The sequence below is a fragment of the Drosophila sulfurigaster genome, chromosome 2R (genome assembly GCF_023558435.1).
Source record: "Drosophila sulfurigaster albostrigata strain 15112-1811.04 chromosome 2R, ASM2355843v2, whole genome shotgun sequence".
Taxonomy (NCBI): domain Eukaryota; kingdom Metazoa; phylum Arthropoda; class Insecta; order Diptera; family Drosophilidae; genus Drosophila; species Drosophila sulfurigaster.
Genome location: NC_084882.1, coordinates 15,489,887 through 15,516,397, shown reverse-complemented (window position 1 = coordinate 15,516,397; position 26,511 = coordinate 15,489,887). Strand labels below are relative to the sequence as shown.

The following is a 26,511-nucleotide window of genomic DNA, read 5'->3' as shown; positions in this document are numbered from 1 at the left end:
TTCTGCTTAAAGCGTACCTTTAAAAGATGTCGCTTTTTGGATATGAGTGTTTGTAAATCAGACATTAAAGTAGAGGGTGTAATACGGGTGCATTTATCCGCTTGTTTATCAGTTATGATTATTAGTTGTTTTTGTATTATATTTTCATAAAAAGTTCGCATACGATGTTATTAAATCTGGCATTAAAGTGAAGCTTTAATGGTGCCCAGTAAAACTGCTTTCTTATCGTCAATCTCCGAATATTCTATGCATATTTCAAGGGCAGTTATGGTAGTACAATTTAGATTGAATAACATCAATATTATATTAACAGTTAGTAAACATTTTTACTAAGTTGGATCATTAAAGTGAAGCTTTAATAATCCTTAATACAGCAGAAAAACTCTTATGAAAAAGTTTGTTTAATGTATAGTTAGTTGCTACTCTAAATGGGCTTGTAGTCCAGCTTGCTTTCCAGTTTCTTGTTGTCCGCCGTCTTGCGCACCGCCTTCATGAAGTCCTCGTGGATAACATATTCGCGATCCTCGCGCAGCGCAAACAAACCCGCCTCGGTGCATATGTTGCGCAAGTCGGCGCCGTTAAACATGTCCGACAACTTTACAACAGCCTCATAGTCGATTTCGCCATGTTTGGCCAAGGGAGCAGCATGTATCTTAAGGATTTCCAAGCGCGCAATCTCATTGGGCAGCGGTATCTCCAGTTTGCGATCCAAGCGACCAGGACGCATCAAAGCAGGATCCAAGGTGTCCGGGCGATTGGTGGCCATGATTATCTTGACCTGCCCCAACGCATCAAAGCCATCCATTTGGTTCAACAGCTCCATGAGAGTGCGCTGAATCTCGCGATCTGCTGAAGTTCCCTCTGAGAAACGGCGTCCGCCAATGGCGTCAATCTCGTCCATGAAAATGATGCAAGGCTGATGATCGCGTGCATAGGCAAACATCTCGCGTATGAGGCGAGCACTTTCCCCAATATACTTGTCCACAATGGCCGAGGACACGACCTTTAAGAAGTTGGCATCCAGCTGGGAGGCAATGGCGCGCGCCAGCAGCGTTTTCCCAGTGCCTGGAGGACCATAGAGCAGACAACCCTTAGGTGGATTGATGCCCACGCGTATAAAGAGCTCGGGATTCATCAATGGCAATTCAATCACCTCGCGCAACTCTCGAATTTGCTGACCAAGTCCTCCTATGGCTGAATAATCCACATTGCCGGGATCTTCGTGCGACATGTTGTAGACCAAAGGATCCACTTCGCGTGGCAAGTATCGCATAATGGTCAGTGTGGTGATGTCTAAGGCAACACGTGTTCCAGGCTTTAGTTTCAACTTGTCCAATTGGCGACGACATCCGACAACGTAACGTGGTCCATTGGCGGACTTAACAATGAAGTTGTCTGGCGTCAATTGCTTAAGAACTTCGCCAAGCATCTGGCCCACACTCTGCAGCGCTTTCAAGTCATCCTCGGATTTCTGGAACACAACCTGAGAGGTCTTGTGCTTGTCGCGCAGCGCCTTCAAACGTGACTCGATTTCACGATGCTCCAGCAGCTTTTTGCGGTATGCAACTAAGGCCTCAACGCGTTCAGCGTCCATTGTTGGGTTTGTAGTTGGTTGTGGATTTGCCATGCTGCTGTTTGATTTCGATTTTAATATATGATTTTCTATAAATTCAACACGAATTTTTTTTTCGAGCAACGCTTTAAAAGTGCAAATCACGTCTAACGATATGATTGAATATGGCGCAAATGACAAATGAATCAGGGCTGCACAAGTAGTTACTGACGCTGTAACGTATTATTTAAATTACGATTGCTTAATTCTTGCCATTATCATCTGTAATACAATAACTAAATGATTTTCATCCTAAAAAATTAATGTATATTGGATATTGATGTATGAATTGCCATTTAGGTTTGTTCATGCAAATAATTAAGAAATAATTAAAAAAAAAACCTAAACGTTAGAATGAAAAATGCCGGACTTACTGCTTTGCTATCTTTTGATCTCATGTATTTAAATAAATGTCATTATTTGTATTGTTAAATTCGTATTTTGAAAAAAACAATCAAATAAAATAGACTGCGTTCATGTTTTTTTTTGAAGAAGCAAAACCACAAACTATTTATAAATTCTAATACGCCTAGCTTACAAAATATACCAAAATGTTATATGTAGAGTGACCAGCTGACTATTTGAAACTTTGGTATATTTCAACGGCGTAGACAAGTACATATCAGTAATTTTGAGGCGGTCACACTCCATCACAGGTGTTAATAAAACAGCTTTAAAGAAAGCGTTTCCTGCGCGTCGCGGATGAATATTTTTCCGTCAGAAGAAAAACGCATAAAACTTACTCTGCCCCGTGTACGTGCTGCACAAATAATGTATAATAATGTGTAGCGCAGCGGTTAGTGCCACAATAACCAACGCAAATGCAATGCAAATTGCACAACTCGACAGTATGTGCAATTTAATAATTTGGGCGCTGCGAGGAGACTCGAACACCACAGTGTAGACATGAAATAAAAAGCAACAACAATTACAACGAACTGCGAAAAGCAGCAACAACAACAACATCGGTAGCAGCAGCAGCACCCAGAGGCAGAGCAGAGCAACGTCAGCTTCGTCGTTGCTTTTGCGGTCGCTCGCTCGATTCGCTGCTTTGCTAATAATTTCTCCGGGAGCTTCGCTGGTGCTCCGCTGGACGAAACCAACACAAAAAAAAACAAGTGTGAAAAGAAAGTGTATACAACAACAAAAGTGTATGTGTGTGTGCGATTTATTTATGTTGTTTAGCAACGAAATCAAACGAATTAGTTTAAGAATGTTGTTTGTGTGCAAATATCCATAAGTATTAAAGAGAAACGCAAAAATACAAAGTGCAAAAATGTTTACAAAGAAATCACATGCAGATGTTAAAAAGTCGACAGCAAAGTTGCAGGATTGCAAAAAGGATTCGGCCTCCCGCCTACGACATCTGCGCACAATATTAGGTAATTGTATAAATTATTTAATAACTTGCAGAACTGGTTAATTGTATACATATTTATTGTTGCTATTTACCTTGGCTCGCAGACAGGTGGGCGTTTTGGCCATGGCCATATAAATGAACCAATTTGGTTTGCTGGTTATTATTATGCATAAAAAGCAACGACTCACAACAGCTATTTAATGCTATTTCCTGTTGGAGAATAAATACTGAAAAACATATCATTAATTTATGCAAAAACTAGAAGCACTCATCGCACAATGTGTGAAAAACGTCAAATGATAAAACGCGGCAGAAATTATTACGGCGCTTTTTCAACTGTTGACTGAGTGGCAACTTTGTTGTTACAATTTCAACACCAGCTAACAAATACACACATACCTTGTATATGTGGGCATGTGAGTGTATGTGTGTGTGTTTGCATGCACTCGCTGTGTAACTTTCTTTTTGTGTCATTGAACGGAGTAATTTTGAAAAACCACCCAACAACAATAACAACAACAACAACAGGTGCCAAAGCACCCGCTCAACTCCCATTGTTGTTGTTAGCTTGCTTGGCAAATTACACGCATTCACACACACACTAGCAAGAAAAATCACACACTTGCTTATACACGCACACATGCGCGTCGTCTATTGGAAGTTCTTTTTTCCCAATTGTTTGTAACTTTTTATCAACATCATCAGCGGCAACGGCAGCAGAGTCGCATTTTGTTGGCCTTCTATGAAACCAGTTTTAGAGGTTTCTTGGCCTACTCTTTGTCCCTCGCATGTTTAGCTTTCTTCTCTGTTTTGCATCGTTTCGCTGATGACAGCAATACCGGCACTTCCTCTTCTTACTTCCCCCACCCTCCTCATCATGCTGGCAACTGATTCATCAAATGTTGTTTTTCAACGCATATTTTGTTTTATTGTAAAGCCGCCACCGCCATCGTTTTGGTTTGCGGTGGTTTTATTCTTTGCTTTATTTGTCATTCATTTGTACGTGTGTGTATATTTTGCCTATGCTACTTCGTAGGCCCATATGAGCATGTTGACCCGTTACCGTTATCGGAGAGTGCAATGCATATGGCGGCTCTTTGTTTACCAATCACAATCAATGACGATGTCGATGGATGTCGGCGTTGCGTCACCAGCGCCACCTGTTGCCCATAATCAGAAGCAGACGACTGCTTGATAAGATCAGTTATAAATGCATTTTTGGGTTACATTTTAAGAATGAGTTTTTTTTTTTATTATTTTCATAAACTCTTTTACAAATGAGTGTGAGTTAATATAGTATATAACTGTAAATAAAGAATTAAATTTGGGGAAAATAAAATAACATTGAGGGTATAAAGTATGTACATATATAGTGGTAAAAAACATATATATATGTAAATTTATAGCAACACTCAATCTGATTTCCTTGTCTTGCAGATAATGTAGATTACGAGGAGTCCAAGTCGCTGTTCGAGACAAACTACAGCCATGTGTACTTCATACTCTACGACACCTTCATCCAGGCCGAGGCGAATCTCAAGCAGAAAGGTAATTTTAATATATCCATATATCAATATAAAGATTATTTCCATTTCCTCTTTTTTCGTATGTTTATTTTTGGTTTACTCTTCCTCCTTCGTTTTAGCCCGTCCTAATTTTTGTTAATCTTATTTTCTGCTAATTCAGAAAGAAAACCACATTAAAATTAATGGTTGCTTCTTGTTTGCGTCTCTGTTTTTTTTTGTTCCTCTTGGTTATCTATGTTTATGACTCTTGGCCCCATTAATTTATGCAGAGTTAAAAAAATGAAAAAAAAAATAAAGAACAACATGAAATGAACACTGATGAAAGCGTTTGCTATATTGTAATTATGTTTAACGAAATATTTATTCTAAATTCAAATCCTATTCTATTCTTTTTTGCCCTCTCTTTTTTATACCTTTTTACCGGCAGAACTTCCGTTTCATATTGGTAAGTTTATGTGTGTGGTTTCTTATTGACTTATCCGAGTTAGAAATGCATCAAATTACATTCCCCAGAGTTTCGCTTTTTGGTATCGGATATTGTAAATATTTTGCATATCTACGCATTTGATTCTCATTTATAACATTTGCCTTGACTTTGCGCCCTGTCTCTATCTCTCTTCTTATTCCCATTACCCAAAGACATTCTCTTGATTGAATTCTCTAAAAGTTGCAGTTGAATAATTAATGGATATCTCTAGTAACAGTTATTGAGTTGGATTCCACTGACACATATTGTATTTATTGTGGTCCATTTATAAAATAAAACAAATATGGGATTGTCCGCTAAAAATAATTATTGATAGTTTAAAATATGTGTCATTGGAATCCGATTTTAATTCCGATTAGAATAGTTGAAATTACTCATCTCTGCATTAACTTTTTGCGATAACTTGGCGAAAATTTAAACTTAGAACAACCCATTACTCATCGACGTTTCCATTATCACAATCTCTCGCTCTCGCGCATACTCTCTCGCTCTCTCTCACTCTCACTCTCGCACTTGCTGTGTTGCATCTTGTGCTCGTATTCTGTCCCCATTGGCATGTGCTTGCTTTAAGCATCTTGGACTAGTTGGCTCTGATTACTTGGCATATTTTTAATACCTTTTTTCGCTCTCTATCACAGTGCACAAGGCGCATCGCGAGGAACTGGACGGTTCGCTATGGCTGCTGGAGAAGATACTGTGCCTGCTACCCGAGCTGTTGGCACGCCGCTGGCAATGCCATTCGCTCAGCCGGATCATGGCCAAGCTGCTGCACTTGGGAAACTCCCCAAAGCTGCGCCGCGAGGGTGTCAAGTAAGTGCTATAAATAAATATCGTATTGCTTAACTTCGCTAATTTTCGTTCCTTGCTTTTGCAGATACTTTCTGCTGTGGTATCAGACGCTGGGCGAGAATGCGCCGAGCTATGTGCACGCCATGTACGCGGATCTGATACCCGGCCTCATTGTGCCGCAGAAGGGTGTCGTTGGTCCCGACACGGAATTCAACACCACGGATTTCCTCTCGCATCCCAATATGAAGGCTGACGGCGGCATGGCCTCCGTATTCCATGACAATGCCTTCTCGCATCCCGTGCAGAGTTCTGAAGTTGTGGCCCTGTTGCCGCCATCATCCAGCGAAAAGTCAGCGCCGCCAGATCCCCGCGATGGACTCGAGGTGCTGCTCAATAGCATGGTGCAGACCGCAGCCTGTTTGCGATGGCGCGATAATCGCGCACAGAAGGATCATCGAGCGTTTGCGTTTCTGTTGCAACGCTTCAAGGAGGTCTTTCTGCCCGTATTCTCGCCCAGCTTTGATGCCAGCCAATCCATCTACAATCCTCGCCTGGAAATGCCCGTCATGCGGTCGATACACAAAAAGGAAGAGGTGATGGCCTCCTGTGTTGTGGTGCTCATCAATTGGGTGTCGCGTTTCACGCACGAACGTTTGCTCAGCCATCGCTTGGATTGCGCGCTGCAGATCGAGGGCGTGGATCATCAGCGGCTGCTGGGCTACCAGCAGGGATTGATTGTGCGCGACGTGTTTTACGTGAGTCGCGAGAACATCAACTTTGTGCACGAAGTCTATCGCCAGGCATTCCTGTTGAACTTCACATCGAAGGCCCAAATCGAAGCAATACGCACAGCGATTGCCGTTTACAGAGATTGGATGACGGGCAGCACGCCGCCACCATTTCTACTGGAGCCCAACGAAGATCAGTCGACGACGACAGTGACAACACCATCGAGTCACTCGAATGCTGGCGGCACGCCGCGTAGCCAAAGATTGCGCACACCCTCGTATGTGGGTGCCATGCAGGGCAGCAAGGAGCAGCAGCAGGTTGTGCGGGCCGGCATGCAGAATGTGCTGCAGGTGTTCGTCACGAATGCGGCGAATGTGTTTCTTGTGAACACAGCCAATCTTAACATCTGCTTTCCGACACGCTCACGCGACTATCGTTCGACACCGCTGCAGGAGCAAACGGAGATCTGCAAGAAGGTGCTGAACGTGTATCGCACGATGGTGATGAACACGCGCATGGAGTCGCGCACCTGGGAACAGCTCTTGCTCGTGCTGCTGCAGGTCACGTCCGTTGTGCTGCATCAGAATCCGCCGCCCAGCGGCAGCAAGAGCGCCAATCTGGGCGGCATTCTCGGCTCGGCGATATTCCAAACGCTGATTGTTACCTGGATACGAGCGCACACCAATGTCCCCGTGAATGTGGTGCTCTGGGAGAAGTTTCTCACCGTGCTGCAATCGCTGACACATCGCGAGGAGTTGATCGTCGAGTGGAACAAAACGATACAGACGCTAACACGCGTCTTCTCGCGCTACACCTACGGCATTAACTTGCTCGATTTGCCGCTGGATCGTGTGGCAGAGAGTCGCGGCAAACGGCGACGCATTGGCAGCGTCTGGCAGGGATCGGGCAGCAACAGTGCCGGCGCCAGCATCACACCCAGCGTGCAACGCGAACGTGAAAGTCTCGCCGAGTCGAACAGCAGTCGCTCCGATGAGAACTCGCAGGCGGGCAGCCACAGTCAAGCGCCGTTGCTGCAGTCCGCGAATCGTACACATCATCAACACACACAATCCCATGGCGGTGGCACTGGACACGGCTCGCGTCCTGTGCCGCTGACACCGATGCTGAGTCGCAGCTACAGTGAGGGAAGCCTCGCATCGGCGGCACGCAATTCTCGCATCCGCCGACGCCGTGTGGCTACTGCAGCTGCACCGAAAGCGGAGGCGCCGCTGGATGTGCGTGCGTGTCTGGAGCACACGCTGAGCACGCAGAGCAATGCGCAGGATTTGCGGCGTGCCATGTCGCTGGACTCGTTGGCACCGGTGCGCAAAAGTCGCCGGCGTCGCGGATCCCAACAAGGTGTCGACGATGTGGATAGCTATCAGGATGGCGAGCAGGTGGAGGACAACGAGAGCGGTGCGGGTTCGCGGAGCCCATCGCCCACGGCCAGCAGCGGCATTGAAGGCGGTTCCATTTAAGGATGCGCAGCTGCACATCGATGTGCTCGCTGCGGACTCAGGCAGTCTGGAGGATGGCAATTCGGGCAGCTTTGGTGCCGGCAGCTATGGTTCGGAGCGCCGCTCGATAATGCTGGGCGGCGCTGCAACGGGTTGGCTGCCCGACTCCACGTCCATCATGTGGAAACGCATGCTGGGCGCGCTCCGGGGATGTGAATCGCATACCGAAGTCGGAGCTGCATGCCCAAGTGTTTAAGCATCTGCTGGAGATGACACAGAACCTCATCAAGATAAAGCAGAATCAAGGCATCTCCACGGACAATCAAAGCACACCGCCACCGCCCGCCTTGGTGCCGCCAATTGGCGTTGTGGCACCTTGGTGCTATGGCGCCCTCTCTTTGGATCGCAGCTTCAAGAAGGGCAAACTGTGGGCACTGCAGCTGCTCTGCGCTCTGGCGTTGCAAGGTGCCGTGGGCATGCAACAGTTGCCGCTCTTCTATCATGCGTTGCATCAGCTGCTCACTGGCGAGGATCGCGATTTGATCTATGCGATCATGAAGCATCTGGAGGGACCGCGTTTACTCAGTTTGCTGCTACCGGGACACACACTGCTACTGCTGGATTTGGTGCATGCGAGCGCCATATTACTCACCTCGTTGGAGGTCACCAGGAACACGCCACGTGCTGAGGTTGCTGCGCTTTTGGGTTCGCTGCTCTCGTATCCGCCCACGCTGCTGCCACGCCCGGTGTTGCAGCCTACGGCCCAGCAATTCGAGCTGATGGAATGCCCCGATCTGCAGGATCACATACTCAACATAATGCTGCGTTGTGCGCGTCGCGAGCCATCGGCAAAGGCTCGTTGCATTGCGCTCTGTCAGCTGGGACAGTGGCTGCTGTTGCGTCTCTCGCAGCCCACGAAGAATGCAGCGCAGCGTGCGCACTTTCAGCAGGCGGTGCCGCATCCTAAGGATGTGCTGCTGCCCAAGGAGACGAATGCGAATAGCTTTAATCCGCGCATACGTGAAGTGCTGCAAGTGTTGCTCCAGGCGCTGCAATTCAAGCATCACACCATCGCTGTTATCGCTGTGGATGCGCTAAAACTGTGCGCGGAGCGTGGTCGTCAACTGGCGGCCATTGAGCGTGTGCCCCAGTTGATTATCACGGCGCTGTGCAAAGCACTCGAGATACAGAATGTGAGTAAGCCGAAGGATGCGGATAAAGTGGTGCTCACCTCACTGATGCTTTGCCTGGGCGAGTTTTGCATGGCTATTCCGGCTGCTCTCATGCTGGAACCCTACAACGATCAAGGTGACACGCTGGTGCTGCAAGTGCTGCGTGTTCTGCTCCAGGTAGCGTCCGGTGCGCCGCGTCACGAACGTGTGAAGCTAACGTCGGACGATGATTTTGACATGCACATTGCTAGTGATGATCTGCAGGGCGATGGACGTCTGCCCGAAGCGAGTTATCAGACATCCGAGACTATACAAGCCTGCATCTCGGCCATTCGATTGTGCGCCAAGGCGGTGGCCATGCATTTGGTCACGCATCTCGGACACTTTCCGATGGGAATTGGCGCCTCACGCTTGAGTTCGATGGTCGAGGAGCAGGATGACATCTACGGAGGCACCGGCAGCATTGGCGGCACTCAGCTGGAGCGACGCGACTCTGTAGAGCTGCCCTCGGTGGTGAACGCACAGAATCTGCAGCTGTTCATGCTTAACTCTGGTCTGGTGGCCAGTTTCATTGAGCTGCCCACGTTGAAGCTGCCGGGCGGTGGCATCACAGCGGGCTTGGTCACCGCCGAGAAGCAGGTTCGGGTGTTGATGCGTGATCTCAATGGCAAGGCCTGTTGGGATGCTTCGATACTCTACTCGGAACCGCGCAAGTGTGACGCTCAAGTGCCGACGCCAGCTCATGCGCAATTCAGCTCAGAACGCTACGATGGACCCTCAAGGCATGCGAAGCAGTGTCAGCCCATGGATTCAATGGTCGGGCAGGAGTTGCAGCTGCCACGGCATACGCTGCGACATCGGCCAGCGGGTGTGTTGCCACTGGCCAAGGATGTGGCGCCAGATCTGGATCAGTTGGATGATATGCTCGCCTACATTGGCCACACGAGTCCCGAGTGTGTGCCGCCCACGGTCTCGGAACTGAATGCACCCAGTTGCAGTCCGCTGAGCAGTTCACAGGAGGCACAGGCTATCTCGGTGATACTCAATCAACGTGTGCTGGAACAGGAATTTGTGACACACTCTGCACAGCAGTCTGCGGTCTCCGCCTCGACTTTGCGACACGCTGGCTCCAATTCATCGCTGCTGCAGCCAGATCAACGTTCGCTGCACAGCGCCACAGCCTCGTTTGATTCGTTTACGGGCGCTGGCAGTTTGCCCAATCGCGTGGAAACTCCCTTCCAGTATTGCCGGTTGCTCTTCGCCCACTTGGGTCTGGCTGGCTGGGAGCGTCGCTCGCGTACTCATCTGCTGCAGCGCAGCGAGAAGTTGCTGCGGGAGCTGCGCAATGTGGATCTGCAAAAGTGTCGTGAAACGCACAAGATGGCTGTCATCTATGTGGCCGCCGGGCAGGAGGACAAGACGAGCATACTGCGCAACACCAGCGGTAGCAGCATGTACGAAATGTTTGTGTCCGCTCTCGGCTGGGAGATTGAGCTGGAGACACACAATGGCTTTCTGGGCGGACTGCCGCGTCAGGGTTGTGGTGCAACGGCGCCGTACTATGCCACGCCCTTCCTGGAGGTGGTGTATCATGTGGCCACGCGCATGCCATCGGATTCGTCGGAAGCCATGCTGCTGAAAACGCGGCATTTGGGCAACGATGAGGTGCACATTGTGTGGAGTGAACATCATCGCGACTACAGACGTGACATTCTGCCCACGGAGTTTTGCGATGTGCTCATTGTGGTGTATCCCCTGAGGAACGGGCTGTTCCGTGTGACGGTGAATCGCAAGCCGGAGGTGCCGTGGTTTGGGCCGCTTGCCAACGAGAGCGTTGTGAGTGGCGCCTGCCTGGCCACGCTGATTCGTGCCACGGCCATCAATGCGAGTCGCACCAAACGCGCCGCTCTGCCGCTCTACCAGCAATTGTAAGTTGTCAGCAGTCGATTTGACATTGCTTGCAAAACTAAAAGGTTTTCTTTTGTTTTTATTGCCGCAGCTATGAGGAGCGCAATCGCTCGCTGGACAGCGTCTCGTCGCGCTACAAGGAGAGCACCACATTCGAGGACTTTGCCAGTCGCATTTACAATCCAATGCCACTGTCCACTCTGGGTACACTGCGCGAATCGAATGCCAGCAGTGCCGGTGCACCGCTTGCTGCCGCATTGATCGATCACAATCGTGCCTCTGTCAAGGGTAACTATCACGTGTGAATCGTGGCCAATCGCGGTGGCTCATTCATAAATTGTTTTGTGCTTTGCAGGTTGGGTACAAGCATCCATTGATTCGACACCAACGCTTGGCATTGTGCCATCTGCCTCCGCTGGCTCAACTGCGGCCATGGAGGCGGCCACAAACAGTGGCATTGCATCGGCGTCGCCACGTGGTCCACGTAAGTTGGGAGCGCCCTTCAAGAGCGTGACCAAGAAGCACTCCTTGCAACAGATTGTTGTTGGCGGCAGCTCTGGCGGCAGTGCTGGAGGTGATACACCCCCAGAGAGTCCTACGTTGCCGCTGCGACGAATCAAATAGACTTTTGGCACACACGAATTGGCGGCCATGGTTACTATTACTATTACAATAGCAAGAACTATAACTATTCCTACAATTCCCCCCACTCTAACTATACTCATTCCCCGATACAAGAAACCCAGAGCCAGGCTGATTCTCGAGTACCAAACTGGTTTCCCCAAAAAACTATAAAAAGGGGTTGCCTGGTTGGTGAGAGCAACGATGCAGAGTTCTATTGAAAATGAATAGTATTGCAAACAAAAAAAAAATCACTAAAACCGTTTCCTTTTATGTTTATTATTGTAATTTATTTCAATCAATTTATCGATGCTAATTTAGTCTAACTATTACTCACTGTAATTAACTATTTATTTGCCACACAATTCCACAATTTCCAACTGCGAATTGTAGTATGTATTTATTAATCAGTTTGTTCGATTTCAAATGCGATTCCATGTTACGTCCACTAATTTCTAATTAATCCATTTCAATTAATCATTATTAATGATTTTAAATATTAACCTAATTTACGCGCTTCTATATTGAGCTCTTTAATAAGCTAATCTATCAATTGATTGCAATTTATGATTATCCTTATTTGTTGTAATTCTGTGTAATCATCACTAACGATAGTTTTATCATTTTAAATGGTGACGCTCAGAGTCCGAAGGATTACTGTGTTGTCTTGATCCTACATTTTCTATATATTTTAATGTTTTACGCTTCGAGATGCAAATTCAAGGAATTCGTTAAGTGTTAAGCACAAAGCAACAAAATCAAAAACACAATTACAATCGAAATTTATTTACACATTTGAGATGGCTCTATAACTCTGCCTATTAAGCAAAAACAGTTACTGGTTAGTATTATGTATTCGAGCTCTATATGTATAGACAATCTAGTTGATAAGTATGCGAAGAAGTATAAGAATCTATCGATCGATCTATTTACCAACATTGTTCAAACAATCGGGTTTTAATTGTAATACACGTATATATATACATATGTATGTAAAGCAGAAAAGAAATTGTTAACTCATTTAATACGAAAGCGAGCACATTTCTAATTGTTCGACCAATAATTTCAAACAAATTGATCAAATGTATATTTATATACGTTAATTTTGTATTTATTTATATTGTATTTAGTAAAGGGGCAAGTGAGATATATAAACAAAACAAAAAAAAATAAGGAAAGATGTTTAATTGCAATGCGTTTTTGTTGCACAAATGTTTTATGAAATTTTTAGTCTAATTAACACAATATTAATATTTAGCAATTACCTATGTGTGTAAGTTTTTTTGTATAAACAACCAAGTAAAACAAAACAAAAAACAATAAATAAATCCTAACTTTTAAGCTAATATGCAAAACGACAAATTTTTGTAACTAACACCAAGTACACACCACGCATTATACAACTCTTATACTTACTAATTTATTTAAGAAACAATCGAGTATTTTTCATAAAATAAATGCAATTCAATTCACATTCGTTGTTTCGTTCTCTAATTACGCTGATCTAACATAGAATGTCGCACCCCGTCAAGGGTGTGGAATTAGAGGTAAATAGAAGCCAGGTGTTATGTTTTGGGTGCTGCACTTTTATACTAATTAAGCCTTGGCTCCGCTCGTCACGTAAACGCACTTCCCCCCCCAGAGATGTGTGCGTGACACGACGCTGCTGACGTACATAGTTAGTAGGATATGTTTAGTAGGACACGTGCTAGCTCGTGTCACGTTAGATTTCGACTTTCTCCACACTCACATGGCATTCAGGTGTCCCAAAAGACTGACTGGGTCGGTCATTGGCATCGGTGCGTGCAGGACCTTCAATTAGGGGTGACTTTTGGCCAACACACACACACACATACACACCCTGGAGACAACAGCTGCCTTGGCAAGAGAATGTAGACACAGTCTGACTATTTGGCTGACTGTCTGTCTGGTTGGCTGGCACATGGATCTATGCTAAGTTTGTTACCACCGGCAAGTGACGCCACCAAATTAGAATTTTCCACACACACACACACATGCACACACGCACACACACTCGTACACATATCGTGCGGTAGTTCTTCGTGTGTTTCGCAGACGGTTGACGCGCCTCTTGGACTGTGCGCTCAGTTCGCGTCGGGCAGTCGCATTGTTTGAACGTGAATTTCCTAAGCGCTCTCACTTCAATTTTTCGTCGCGGCTTTGGGTGCTTCCCCCAAACTGAAAGTTATCTTCAAGTTGAGTCGAGTCGAGTGCCAATTCAGAAACTACTAAAATGCGCAGTCAAGTGCTAGGCTTCTGCATTATAATCTTGTTAATTGTTTGCCTCATGTAGAAGTGCCACTGCAGCAGCATGAGTTCGCCATCCTTGACAATCCGTAGCTAGTGCATCGTCGAATGGAATGGCAGTCGATACGTTGAAGAGCGCGCCGCAAAGGATACGCCAGATAGGCGAGAGTCTGCAGATGCTCACCAAGGAGGCGCATCGCGAGGTTCTACGCTGTGAATGTGAGTACGCTTTAGACTCGAATTCAATTAGATTTAGTGTAGCGTATTAAATTGGAAAGTGAGCAACTTAACTTTGTAATTGAGTCACTCACAAGCCAAGCATCAAAGTTGATTACTCAAATTAAGTATACGCCATGAGCTGCACTTAATTGATGTTTATGGGAATGCATTCGGTGATTGCGTCAGAAGTTGTATCTTGTCCTTCAGCACACTAAGCACCAGCATTAATACTTGTCATTATGATTGATTACGGTTCGCAACTTACCGATTTGTTTTTTAACAATACGACTATTGTTGCTGTATCTGTTTCTATTGCCTGTAAAGTTGTAATAAATTTATGGAATGACGCCTCGCTTGTTGTTTGTTAATTTGCATAACTGGGCAACGTCATCGCCACAATCAGATACGTTTCGGCTTCACATCAGTAAAATACACATAAATTTGTACTAGATATATGGAAACATTATTTACATACAGACACATTATTGTTTGTATTGCTTTGAACTTTCCATTAGGAAATCGCAATGCAAATGTTTATTTTATGTGTGCGGACATCTGCATAGATTACAAATTTGTCATGATGTTTACACACGATTCCACAACATACGACGCAGATATTGCCATATAAATTGAGAATTGCAATATCTACTAATTGAATCTTAGGTTCAACAGGAGCAGCTTAAAGAATAAATATTCCATAAATACGGAGGATGGGTAAAAATCTAGCTACACATGGCACTATGCTAGTTTGGTTTTCGTTAAACTCGCACAAATATATTTTGTGTGTGGTATAAACATAGGCTTCAATGTCAACATGTTGATAATGTTTTTGTGGTCGTTCCATGTTTATAAATCTATATATAGTACTTATGACGCTGAGGTTAGCTTGTGGATAAACAAGGGCTGCGAACAAATTTGTGAATCAAAATATGTTCTTTGATTTAATATAAAAGAATATATTCGTTGTTAAAATTATGATAAAGATAATTAAATGTATACTTTATCACAAAAATTAAGTATACGCTTGTAGACATTTGTGAACTGCTGAAAATCGGAATGTCGCTTGTTGAACAAATTGCCTTTGATAAGGCTTAGCTGTTTAACAGCAATGTTTGCAAATTACATAGCTCGAATTTGTATGAAAACCGTGGGGAGCCTAACGGAAATGCCCCTGAGAGAAGTTTTGTGGGCTGTGGATGAAGTCTGAGCTGAACCGAAAAAAAAATTAGAGGCCTTCCTTAGCACGCGATTTAAATACGTATCCCTTTCGCACACACACACATTCGCATACGTATATTCAAATAAATATATACAGCACAGCACAGCACAGCCTTTGGGCATTGTGGTCGTTAATTAAGCTCACCTTGAGCTCTGATGTCGGCTTTCGGTTTCAAGGTCATCGACGATAATTTCACTCCATAAAAGCGAAGGAATATCAAAGGCCATACGTCGGAGCTGTGAAGTTTGCAGAAAAGAAGAACCCTTTCAGTTATAATCGCTACAGGAAACACCATCATAAATTCATAAATAATATCAATCAAAATTCGCGCATTCTAATGTGATAAAATAAATATTACACATACGACCCACGCACCACAAATCATAAAACAGCAATTTTCGAAATTCAAATAAAATACAAATATGAAGAAGAAGAAGCTCCCACACATGTTTGCGAAAAATAACAAACAACAATTAGGAAACACAATCAAAACAAAAACGAAAACAACAACAACTTGAATAACCAGTTGCAAGCTGAGAAAAATCAAAACAAAACTCAAGAAAACTCTCTCACGGTTTCTCTTCAGCTGTTTTTTCTCATTCGCTCAATTTGCTGCTCACACAATAGAACGCTGGAGAAAACGGTGTATATGTGTGTGTGTGTGAGTGTTGAATGAGCCACGAAAAAATGTTGCTGCCACTGGCGTCGCCTCAGTGTCTGAGCAACGGCGTCGAGTTGCGGTCGTTTTAGTGCGTGCTACGCGTGATTTTTTTTGATTTGAATTCTTTCGTTTAAATTCATTAATTTGACAATCAGTTTGTTAGTTTCCACGCTCGGGCGCTTTTATGCAAATGCACGAGTCAGTAACCGTAATGTAAATATCATAAATATTCGATGAAACTGCCTCTTTTCGGGGTGACCCTGAACTGTGACTGTCGATTAGAACTTCGGCGGGAGTTGGAGCTATGTTATTACCCAAGTTTTGGTGTTGAGCGTTGATTGTTGTCTATGCCGGCGCAGTGTTCTATTTATATGTCCAGTACACACGCCACACTTACGGCAAAGTTTGAGCACGAGTTAAAAAACTAACAAAAGGTGTTAATTTCAATAGTGACGTATACGTAATATGAGCAAACACAATACAACTCAAGCCATTAGAAAATACCTTAAAAGCCCGAAATCAATATAAATATTTTACACACAAAAAAAATCAATTTGTTTGCATCTAAAATTCGAGCATTTGCATTTGTTTAAATGTATTGACCACAAATCGGGCTAGTTAAACCTAAAGACAAGAAAACATTTTCCACGCTTGATTAACTTTCGACTGTAACATCGAACAAGCACTAATTAGAAACAATTCTCTTCGTTTGTTTATATTTATTGCCCTTCGCTGACCAATTGTTTATTATTTTGTTAATTAACTTACGCCATGCTCACAGCTGGCTAGTGTCACAATTAATCTGGCCGTAAAGAAACGCACATAAAACTAAACACATGTGAAATATAAAATCTATTAAACGGTGCAAAATACAAATGTAATAAAACAAAAGAAAAATATACAACGGATACGCGGCATATAAATTCACTTAAATGTAAATAGTGGAAGGCAAAGAAATCCAAATTCCATTTAATTAGCAATTTGGCGACTGGGAATAACAAATCGAAAGAAATCCCAAAACCAACGAAGAATTCGCAGGCAATGCAATAATGGAGCTGATAAGAAAATACAAAGAAGGAAAACTAACAACTGGCGATATACGTAAACTGAATCGTATGTTGATTTCATTCTATAATTATGCCTAATTTTAGTTTATATATTTTCTGTGAAACGCGTCATCTAGTGTAAACATATATGTAATTTAAATGCTAAAATATTTAGTTGGCCCTTCACAGGTCGACAGTTTGTTGTCGGTTTTATTTTTGCCTTGTTTCAATATTCAACAGCCTTCGGACAGGGGGCTGGCCTTTGAAAAGCCGAACCAAAAATAAAATTTGAAGTTGACAGAGCTAATTGAATTTTATTGGTAGAAAAGCTTCTTTGGATGCATGAAATTGACAGCGAATTCTTTTTATCAATTAAGGCAACATGTACTCTGTCTGTCCGATTGTCAGCGAGTGTGTTTGTAGTGGAATGCGTCTTTCATCAATAATGTTTTGAAAATGGTGATGAATGACTCTGACATATGCCAAGGACAACGCGGCGTATGCGCATTAAAAACCGATCAAGAATTGTGCTGTAAATTTATTCATGTATTACATGCATTGATCAATGCAAATGAATTTGCAGAAGATAAAGGTGCTAAAACTCGCTTAAAGGTTAATAATAAAGTGTTAATTTGAGCTGTTAAATTGACACTGTCTAAAGCTTTCTCTTCTTCGTTGCTGTATTATGTCTTCCTCATTTATTTCTGCCACTTTCTGTTGCTCTGATGCTAAGGTATTTGTTTGTGTTTGCTGAAATATTAATAAACAATTAATTTGTTTAAAGTGCCAAGTGGGCGAAGTACATAATATAATGCGCATACGCCATGTGGTTCCTTTTAATGGCATTAACAAATATATGTTTGAGATATAAAACTTCCGGGATTAAGATTATAAAATAAAACATAGTCAGTAGTTTAGCATTGTAACTGCCTCATTTGGTTTCTGTTTAATTATGATTCAAAAACTGTTTGCCAATATCACGCATACGATCAGTTGTGTGTTATGCGCTTAGAGTTGGATTCTGCTCATGCCATATCCAGTTTCGATTCGTAATATTTATTTATAACTCTCGCAAGCATTTTATACAAATTACGCCATCGCCGTAGCCCTCGTCTCCATCTTCGCCCCCAGTGTGCCATATTCAGTTACACAAATCGCCAATTTGTCTGACCAAAAATAGAGCTAATGACACTCGAGACTAACATTGTGCTAGTTTACAAACCCCCCTGCGAAGCAGAGATGAGTCGAAGTTTAGGCGAGTCGCGTCTCAGTGGCAGAACAATGGCCAAGGTCTGGGTCTATTAGCGTTTTGTTTCGGTTTCGACCGTGGTCCACACCCAGCTAGAGATCGAGATGGGGCATGATGATGTCATAAACTGTTGCTCTGTTGCGCTCAACCGTTTCATGCAACTTTTCACAAATGGTTTAAATTGTATTTCAATTATATATTCTCTATATACCCGCATGCAAAATGGAAATATTTCACTATTTGTTTTCTAATTTATACACGCACTTGTGCATGAAAGTATTTGGCAGAGCATTTACTTTTTATTCATATTCTCCAATTGAGTATAAAATAACGTAGTAGTCTGTTGTGCCGTTTATTAGTCCTTGCGGAGCGCATAAGGTCTGCCAACAAATTTGAAAAGTCAAATAAGAAACACGTATTTTATTATGGCAACGCATTTTGAACTCGTAAATTTTGTTTGTTGACTTTTTCCCACAATGCATTTCGCTTTTGGGGAAATAGCTCTTCAAAAATGCGAGCATTAAAAATATTTTAGCCAATATTACGAGTATGGGCAATACATCTATATGTCTGTCTGTCTATGTACAAAGTGTGTGTGTGTGTGTGTGTGTCAGCATGACTGAAATTTAGCATCAATTGAAATGGATTTTATTGAGCAGCTCTGTCGCTCATTTTCGACGTCATCGGCAAATGTTTTGTTGTTGTTGTTGTTTTCGTGGCTCGTTAACCAAGCCGTACAACATCTGCCATGATATCATGCCTCCAATATAAACGTAGCCCCCAAAGAACATACACACAGAGAGAGAATAGTTTATTGACTGTGTGTATTTTCACGATGTCTTCGAGTAAATTTACGAATAATAAATATGTGTGTATATAGTATAGAGTATAGAAAAATGCCGCCTCATCTCTGGGGTGGTTCAGCCCCTTCTGCTCCAGCTATCTATTGTAAATGAGGCTGTCCGCGTTGCTCAGCGGCGCTTGTCGGGCAGATGATACACAATAATTTATCATCCGTGTCTTGGCCTAACCCAAAAATAAGATTCGAAAATAAATATGTCAAAAATGTTTAGTTTTTTGCTTTATGCATACGCCCTTCGCCAGCGACTTTTGATTAATGCATAGCAAAAGAAAGTCAAGCGTACATTTTAATTTATCACATTTATTATTTAAATATAAAATTATTTAAGGAAATAGTGGAATCCTGCATCAATATAAATTATTTATTACTATGCGATCAAAAACATTGCTTTGATCTTTGAATGTGATTCGCATACATAAATAATCAACATACAATTAAATAATTTATGTTACCATCCAATTTGTTTAAGAAAATTAACATAATTTTTTAATTTTGCTTTTATGAATTTTAAATTTATTATTAGAAAAAGTTCAAATAAGTAGGCGTTGCCATTAAAATTAAATGGGACACTTTAAAAACTATTTTATAGCACAACAATCAGTACAGAAATTACATATTAAAAGAAACCAATACAAACTATGAAGTGGGAGCGAGTTGGAAGTTTGATGTACGGAACAGCATTATTGTGGGTGATTGTGTTCACGCCAACAATCCGTTTATCGCTACCATTTGGTCCTCCTAAGGTGCGGGTGTACGTTGGCTCAAATATTTTGGCATCATTCAAACAGTCATACATCCAAACAGCATTTTGGCTAACTGCATTGGCCATGTTACCATCGATTAAAAGATTCAACAAACATCGTTGGTTGAGCATTGTTATGGGATTGCCCTGGCTCAGCACTTGCGCATCGTATTTTGCATTGAATGCTTTTCTATTCTGGCGTTGTATTTCCACAGAGGAGAATATTGTGCAACGCGATTGTCTCATTAGAGCCTTTGGTGCCTACCTCTATGTGATGGCTTGTGCCATCGAATTGGGCTTACACTGGAATGCAGTCTATCGTCTTACGAGCTAACAAATAAATGACTAAAATAAATGCGGGATGAAAAAATTTTAGATGATTTATGTACTTATTTATGTATATTTGTATTGAATCAATTGATATTGAAATACATCTCCAATAAAAAACAAATAAGAAAAATACTGTTGAGTGTGCCTGACAGTGAGATACACGCTACAGATTATGAATAAAAGAAAAATAGTGCGGTATTAATTTTAAAATATACGCAATATATATCATCGGTTATATTTGATATATTGATATAGTACTATATTTAAAATATATCATACACAAATATTGCTAATATAACTTCTACAATATTTATCGGATCGCAACCAAATTTTCAAGAATCATAAAAACAATAGTTACTAAAATCTAGTTTTTTCGAGTTTTATATATTTGCGGGGGAATCAAGGTGTTCATACGGTCAGATGGCTATATCGTCTAGGCTATTGACGCTGATCAAGAATATATATGTTCTTTATAGGGTCGGAGATGTTTGCTTCTGCCTGTTACAAACATTTCCTGCCGACACAAAGTTATAATACCCTTCCGCCCCTTGGGTAGCGGGTTTAATGAGTAATTGATGTGATCTCACTTTAAATGACAAATAATTTAAATGTGTATTATTTTCTTTGTAGATATAGTAATATGTCTCATGGTGCTGGTGGCGATATTCTCCATTATTTGGGGCGTCTCATTACACATGCTGTCTGGGGATTTCTACGATGGAATCATCAGTGCCAAAATAGTATTTAAGGAGCGCAATTTCGCCTCAATGGACAACAGAAGCAAAGAGATATTCTTGCAGGATCTGCAGAGTGTTGCTTACGAGCCAATAGTCAAGCCGGAATCCTTAAAGACTGTTAGCCGTAAGTGCAAGTTAATATCGTATATTCTTTGCAAGAAATAATTATGTTATAATTCAGCAGCAGCAGAAACAAAGAGGCCAAAGTATAAGTTCGAACATATCTACGAGTCGAAGGAGAATGCTCCGCTCTTGGCACGTTTGGTCAGTCAACAGGAGCAGCAAATAGAGGAACGAACAACAACAACAATTGCTCCGCCAACCATTGCGCCAAATGCTGAGGCGGATCACAAGTTTCTGGCCACACGTGAGTTAAATATTTTAATTGTAATTTCATTTTAAATATTTCTAAATATAAACTACCTTAAATTTACAGAGTCCATAGATGTGCATGGAACGCGTTGGAGTCGCGACTTGGGTGCCCAGTTTGTATATGGTTTTCCAGTGTTATCGGAAATCATGGCCATCATTTGGACGGCAATGTGCCTCATCTTCCAAACGGGCAATAAGAAAACATCGTAAGCACACATTTTGTCGCCTTGAGACTTTGGCAGCAATTGAAGGTGATTTATGTGTATCTTTTTCTGTGTGTTCAGCGTACTGCCGAAACCTTGGCGCATTGTAGTACCCTCCATTGCCATCTTCACGCTGATGAGCTTGGGCAGCACTGCCTACACGATACTGACCAATGGCTATCTGAAGCGTCTGTGCGGCAATTTGCGGGAGAATCTCACGAATCCATTGGCAGTCAGGTGAGGTTTTGGGCGCCTCACAAATCAATTTTATAACTTCAACTTTCTTTTCTAGCTGTGGTGATGCGATTGCCTTGCTGCGGCCTTTCATACACGAGCACAGAGTCTCTCATGATGCGTATTTGGATCTATTTCGAATCAGCTACATCATCAGCATGCTGCTGTGGATTCTTGCACTCTTGGTCATGTTGCTGCGTTACATCTTCGCTGTTGACTTCCAGTTGGTTGATATCGATGATATGTTTGACCGACGCCCCGTTGAACTGCAGCCAATACAACAAGTTTACACTGAGGTGTTGCAGGGCAGCCCCGAGCATTGCCAACAAAGGGGCAAAACCAAGTCCGAGGAGGATTATCAGAGCGCCAAGTCGCGACTCAGCGACGTGGCAATGCCTCTGATTGAGCTCAGGGCACAGGAGCAGCCGCAAACAAAAAGTCACTTGACCACAGTCACCTAAAAGGGCCTTGATCTAGTGTTAATCAAATCAGAAATCTCAGGTTTATTTTTATACGACGTGCTTTCTAGGCAGAGCAGATATCTATGAAGCTTCTAGAAGAATTTTACTGTGAATTTCCAACTCTTTTGACTTTCTCTATTTTCGATGTCTGTTGCTGCCAAAAAGGTTTCGAACAAATCAAATAATAGTTCTTAAGAGTATGCTAAGTAAACTCGTGCCTCGTAATACATGTAGTAATTTATAGTGTTTGATGTATAGTTTTTATTTGAAATGCAATAATCTAACCATAAAACCGAAAGGTGCACATAAAGTTTAAATATTCGCAGTTGCTGCTTACAGCAGTTTCATTGTAATGGTCTTGGTCTCCAAATAATTATCGAGGCCATCCTTGCCCAGTTCGCGACCAATGCCCGAGTGCTTGTAGCCACCGAATGGCGTCTGGGGCAGGACGGCATCATAGCAGTTGATCCACACAGAGCCAGCATCGACGCTGTTGGCAAACTTCATGGCCTTGTTGATGTCATTGGTGATGATGCCGGCGGCGAGGCCAAAGTTCACATTGTTGGCACGTTCAATCATCTCGTCGATGCAGCTGAACTTGAAGATAGACTGAACGGGGCCAAAGATCTGCAAGGGATATTATTATTGAAGACTGTTTCATACTTGAAGTGATTGTTAACCAACCTCCTCCTGAGCAATGCGCATGTCATCCTTAACATCCGAGAAGACTGTGGGCTCAATGAAGTAACCCACATTGCCAATGCGCTTGCCACCTGCCTGCAGCTTGGCGCCTTGTTTCTGTCCGCTCTCAATGTAGCCCAGCACCTTGGTCATCATTTCGTTATCGATCTGTGGTCCCTGCAGCACATTCTCCTCGAAGGGATTGCCCACCTTGCGTGCCTTCGCCTTGGCAGCGGCCTTCTCCACAAACTTGTCGTAGATCTTCTCATGCACATAGGTGCGACTGCCGGCGCAACAGCTCTGGCCATGATTGGAGAACAAAGCTTCGTGCGCGGTATCCACAGCGTAGTCAACTGCAAGAACATAGTGTATTTAATAAATATTCAATTTGTAGAAACTTCTACGCCTACTATCGGCATCCTCGAAGACCACCACAGGACTCTTGCCACCCAGCTCGAGAGAGACGCGCTTCAGATTAGTTGTGGCTGCTGCCTGCATGACAATGCGTCCAATGTCCACAGAGCCCGTGAAAGCCACCTTGGCGATCTGGGGATGCTCACTGATGGCCGCACCAGCTGTTGGTCCAAAGCCATTGATCACATTGATGACGCCTGCAGGGAAACCAGCTTCCTTGGCCAGGGCAGCCATGTGAAGCGCAGTGAGCGGAGTTTGCTCCGCTGGCTTCATCACAATGGTGCATCCAACGGCCAGAGCGGGTCCCCACTTCCAGGCCAACATCAATAGTGGATAGTTCCAGGGAATAATTTGACCCACCACACCAACGGGTTCCTTGCGAGTCATCGCAACGAAGCCACCGGCTGGAATTGTGTCGCCAAAGAACTTGTCGGTCCAGCCGGCATAGTACTGCAGCGTCATGATCGAGATGGTCACGTCGAAGAGTGCCTCCGCATAAGGTTTGCCATTGTCTTGGGTCTCGATGCTGGCCAGGAATTCCTTGTCGCGCTCCATGAGAGAGCAGAGCCTGCAACGATTAGTTTAGTATTGAGACTATTCAGAGTTTAAGACAGTTTAACCTACTTGTGCATCAAGTTGGTGCGCTGCAGTGGACTCATTTTACGCCAGGCGGAATCACGATGGAAGGCCTTCTTGGCCGCAGCTACAGCCAGATCCACATCAGCCTAAAGTTGCAAAAATATAGTTAATACTACTATATATAATTTATAAGAAAAGTATTCTTACCTTATCGCCCTCGGCAACTTGAATGATCTCTTTGCCCGTTGCTGGATTGGATGTGGCAAAGGTCTTGCCAGAGGCGGCATCAACAAACTCATTGTTGATGAAGAGCTGCAATAATTGTAATTAAATACTGTATTAATAAATTGCAATGATTTATTTGTTCTATTCTAGTCTGTCTATCTGTTTACCAGTGACTGTCAAACTGTGCGCCTTACTTCGCTGTAATTGGGCTTGCAATTCGCATATTCAGACTGGCGACGTCTTCCCATCATTAGGCGGAACCGCAGCTGGCGTGCAACTAATTTATAGCACTTGTAGCCTGATCTATGCATGCCCTACAGTTAACTAACAAACACTTAACCTAACTAAACAACTTGTCAGCTACTTTTGATGGCAATTTTTAGAGACACGCAAGCGGTTTGTTCAATGTAAACAAATTTCGAATTCTCGTCACGATTTAACAATGTCAATGATATACTGTGTAAAATTAAACTTACATATTTTCCATTACAAATTCTCACTAGCACTCGGCAATTATAAAAACATAAATTTAATTTTCTTTATTTAAATATATCACGTATTAAAAGCTAATAAATTGCCGATAAAGTACAAGTGTAATCGGTCATAATAACATTATCTATGTCAAGCCTTTAAAAACAAGTTTTATTCTAGCAATCTTAACTTACACTTTATAAATTTCTTTGATTAGATTTAGTATCATTGTTTTTATCTTATCGAAATGTGCACATTTATAATTGAAATTATAGCACAATCAAAAGACTTTTAATGAGGCTGGTCAAAACATCAGCAGATACTTACAATTAATAACAATAAATTCTTATCAGCTCACTAGAACAATCTCTGAACATATGTACATATGTAAGGTTTTAAGGGATCTTGGCATATATTTGTGAACTTTTATGCTAAAGTCCATAGTAATCTGCTCAACTAATCCCATATTGTGAAATTTGTCTTATCAACAGGTTTCTAATCAGACCAACGCGTTGCCGGCATAAAAGTACTATAATAACTACTTGTCAAACAATCGAATAATAAAACCGCAAGTCAGAACAAGTGATTATGAGAAATGAACTGCAGCAGATGTTATTTTCGTATACTAAAATGATTTGCGAATAAATAGCATTTTTTTTTAAATATGTGAAAAACATATGTAAAATACTCTATAAGTCGTTGGGTGTTGGAATACATAGCCAAGAATAGGAAAATATTTCTAATAAATTTATTTAGTGTAGAAATTATATTTATTTATTTATTTACATGTTAGTTATAATAAAAAATAATATAATAACCAAAAGAAGGGAGTGCTAGCTACTGTACATCGACTCAAGTGTAGAAATTGTTTGTAAACTTTCATTGGGAATTATGGAATAATAAGAAATCACCTCAAATGTAAACTGAAATTCGATTTTACTTAGAATTGTAAATGAATTCCATCTTTAATGGGTAAACACTTGTGCATATATATACATTTTATATTTATTTTCACTGGGGGTATTCAATAACAGTCAGCTGATGAGGCTTGGCATCTGCTATCAGCACACATACGACTTCTATATAGCAATCGTAACAGATTGCGGCCTGCCCATGCATATTTTATATGCATTATAAAGTAAATTATTCCTTGTGTTTGTATTTAGTAACACATAAATTCTTGCGTTTGGATAGGAATAAAAAACAAGTTTCGTAAGTTAAACTGGTACGTGGGTTTAACAAACTCTCCATGCGAATCATAAAATGCAGTCCAAGGCTTCGTTTTGCACACAAACTTAATACTGAGTAAATTTGCACATTTTGTTGTTGATTCAATTATTGCAATTACTACAGGCATATATACAATGTCTTTTATATGGAGTATATATACTACTGGCACTTGTTTTATTAACTTACCTTAGTGTACTTGGGCACTGCGTTAGGATTTGCCATATTGAAGATAGAGATTCACTGCTCAGAGAACCGATTTGCTGGCGACTTATTGAGATTTCGCTCTAGACTGAAGCTGCTGTTGCTGTCGGAATTCGTTTTATACCTAAGTTGTTATGATAATGTTCCTTCGCTTGTTTGCTTTAAATTGCGTTTTATCAGCGACTTTGTTCACTTCTACAGTTCATCATTATCTGCTTTGCCGGCCGGCAACGCAGCTGATATAAATACATACATACATACCTCGTTTATACACTACCCTAAAATAACCTTCGATTATACACTTTATTTGCCAGATTCAATTTTAATTAAAAAATTTCTCCTTTATAATTTCCCAAAACATTTTTGTAATTTTTTATTATAAAATAAATACAGATTTTTTTATGTTTGAAGTATTGTTTTACAGCTTAGTGTGTTAAATTAAAGTG

At 42.4% G+C, this 26,511-nt stretch overlaps 4 protein-coding genes and 1 long non-coding RNA gene across 7 annotated transcripts; 2 read left to right on the top strand and 3 right to left on the bottom strand.

The window, feature by feature from the left end:
* Positions 1–285: 285 nt before the first annotated feature.
* LOC133837825 (26S proteasome regulatory subunit 10B) lies at positions 286–1,736 on the bottom strand. The gene has a single exon (XM_062268718.1). The coding sequence runs from the start codon at positions 1,625–1,627 to the stop codon at positions 425–427; it is 1,203 nt and encodes a 400-aa protein (XP_062124702.1). The 5' UTR covers positions 1,628–1,736; the 3' UTR covers positions 286–424.
* A 1,121-nt stretch (positions 1,737–2,857) lies between these two features.
* Positions 2,858–13,133, top strand: LOC133838929 (probable Rho GTPase-activating protein CG5521). The gene is given in 9 exon segments (XM_062270186.1): positions 2,858–2,994; positions 4,410–4,520; positions 4,926–4,943; positions 5,624–5,795; positions 5,860–7,978; positions 7,980–8,165; positions 8,167–11,060; positions 11,132–11,328; positions 11,396–13,133. Coding segments are annotated over 9 exon segments (6,072 nt in total). The 5' UTR covers positions 2,858–2,888; the 3' UTR covers positions 11,665–13,133.
* Positions 13,134–14,000: 867 nt separating this feature from the next.
* Positions 14,001–14,570, bottom strand: LOC133838934 (uncharacterized). The gene is made up of 3 exons (XR_009894026.1): positions 14,414–14,570; positions 14,241–14,359; positions 14,001–14,140 (listed from the first exon to the last, which is right to left on the bottom strand). It is a non-coding gene; the product is annotated as an uncharacterized LOC133838934 (long non-coding RNA).
* Positions 14,043–22,861, top strand: LOC133838931 (uncharacterized). 3 transcript variants are annotated; one of them, XM_062270190.1, is made up of 6 exons: positions 14,043–14,148; positions 20,888–21,118; positions 21,179–21,361; positions 21,431–21,572; positions 21,651–21,806; positions 21,862–22,861. In XM_062270190.1, the coding sequence occupies exons 1-6, from the start codon at positions 14,043–14,045 to the stop codon at positions 22,262–22,264; spliced, it is 1,221 nt and encodes a 406-aa protein (XP_062126174.1). In that variant the 3' UTR covers positions 22,265–22,861. The 3 variants fall into 3 exon arrangements, with proteins under 3 accessions (XP_062126174.1, XP_062126173.1, XP_062126175.1); XM_062270189.1 differs by having other exon boundaries at positions 21,176–21,361; XM_062270191.1 differs by lacking the exon at positions 14,043–14,148 and adding an exon at positions 16,099–17,141 and having other exon boundaries at positions 21,176–21,361.
* LOC133838930 (aldehyde dehydrogenase X, mitochondrial) lies at positions 22,502–26,196 on the bottom strand. The gene is made up of 6 exons (XM_062270187.1): positions 26,051–26,196; positions 24,146–24,250; positions 23,984–24,084; positions 23,356–23,927; positions 22,949–23,298; positions 22,502–22,891 (listed from the first exon to the last, which is right to left on the bottom strand). Exons 1-6 carry the CDS (start codon positions 26,084–26,086, stop codon positions 22,598–22,600), a joined length of 1,458 nt encoding a protein of 485 aa, XP_062126171.1. The 5' UTR covers positions 26,087–26,196; the 3' UTR covers positions 22,502–22,597.
* Positions 26,197–26,511: the final 315 nt, after the last annotated feature.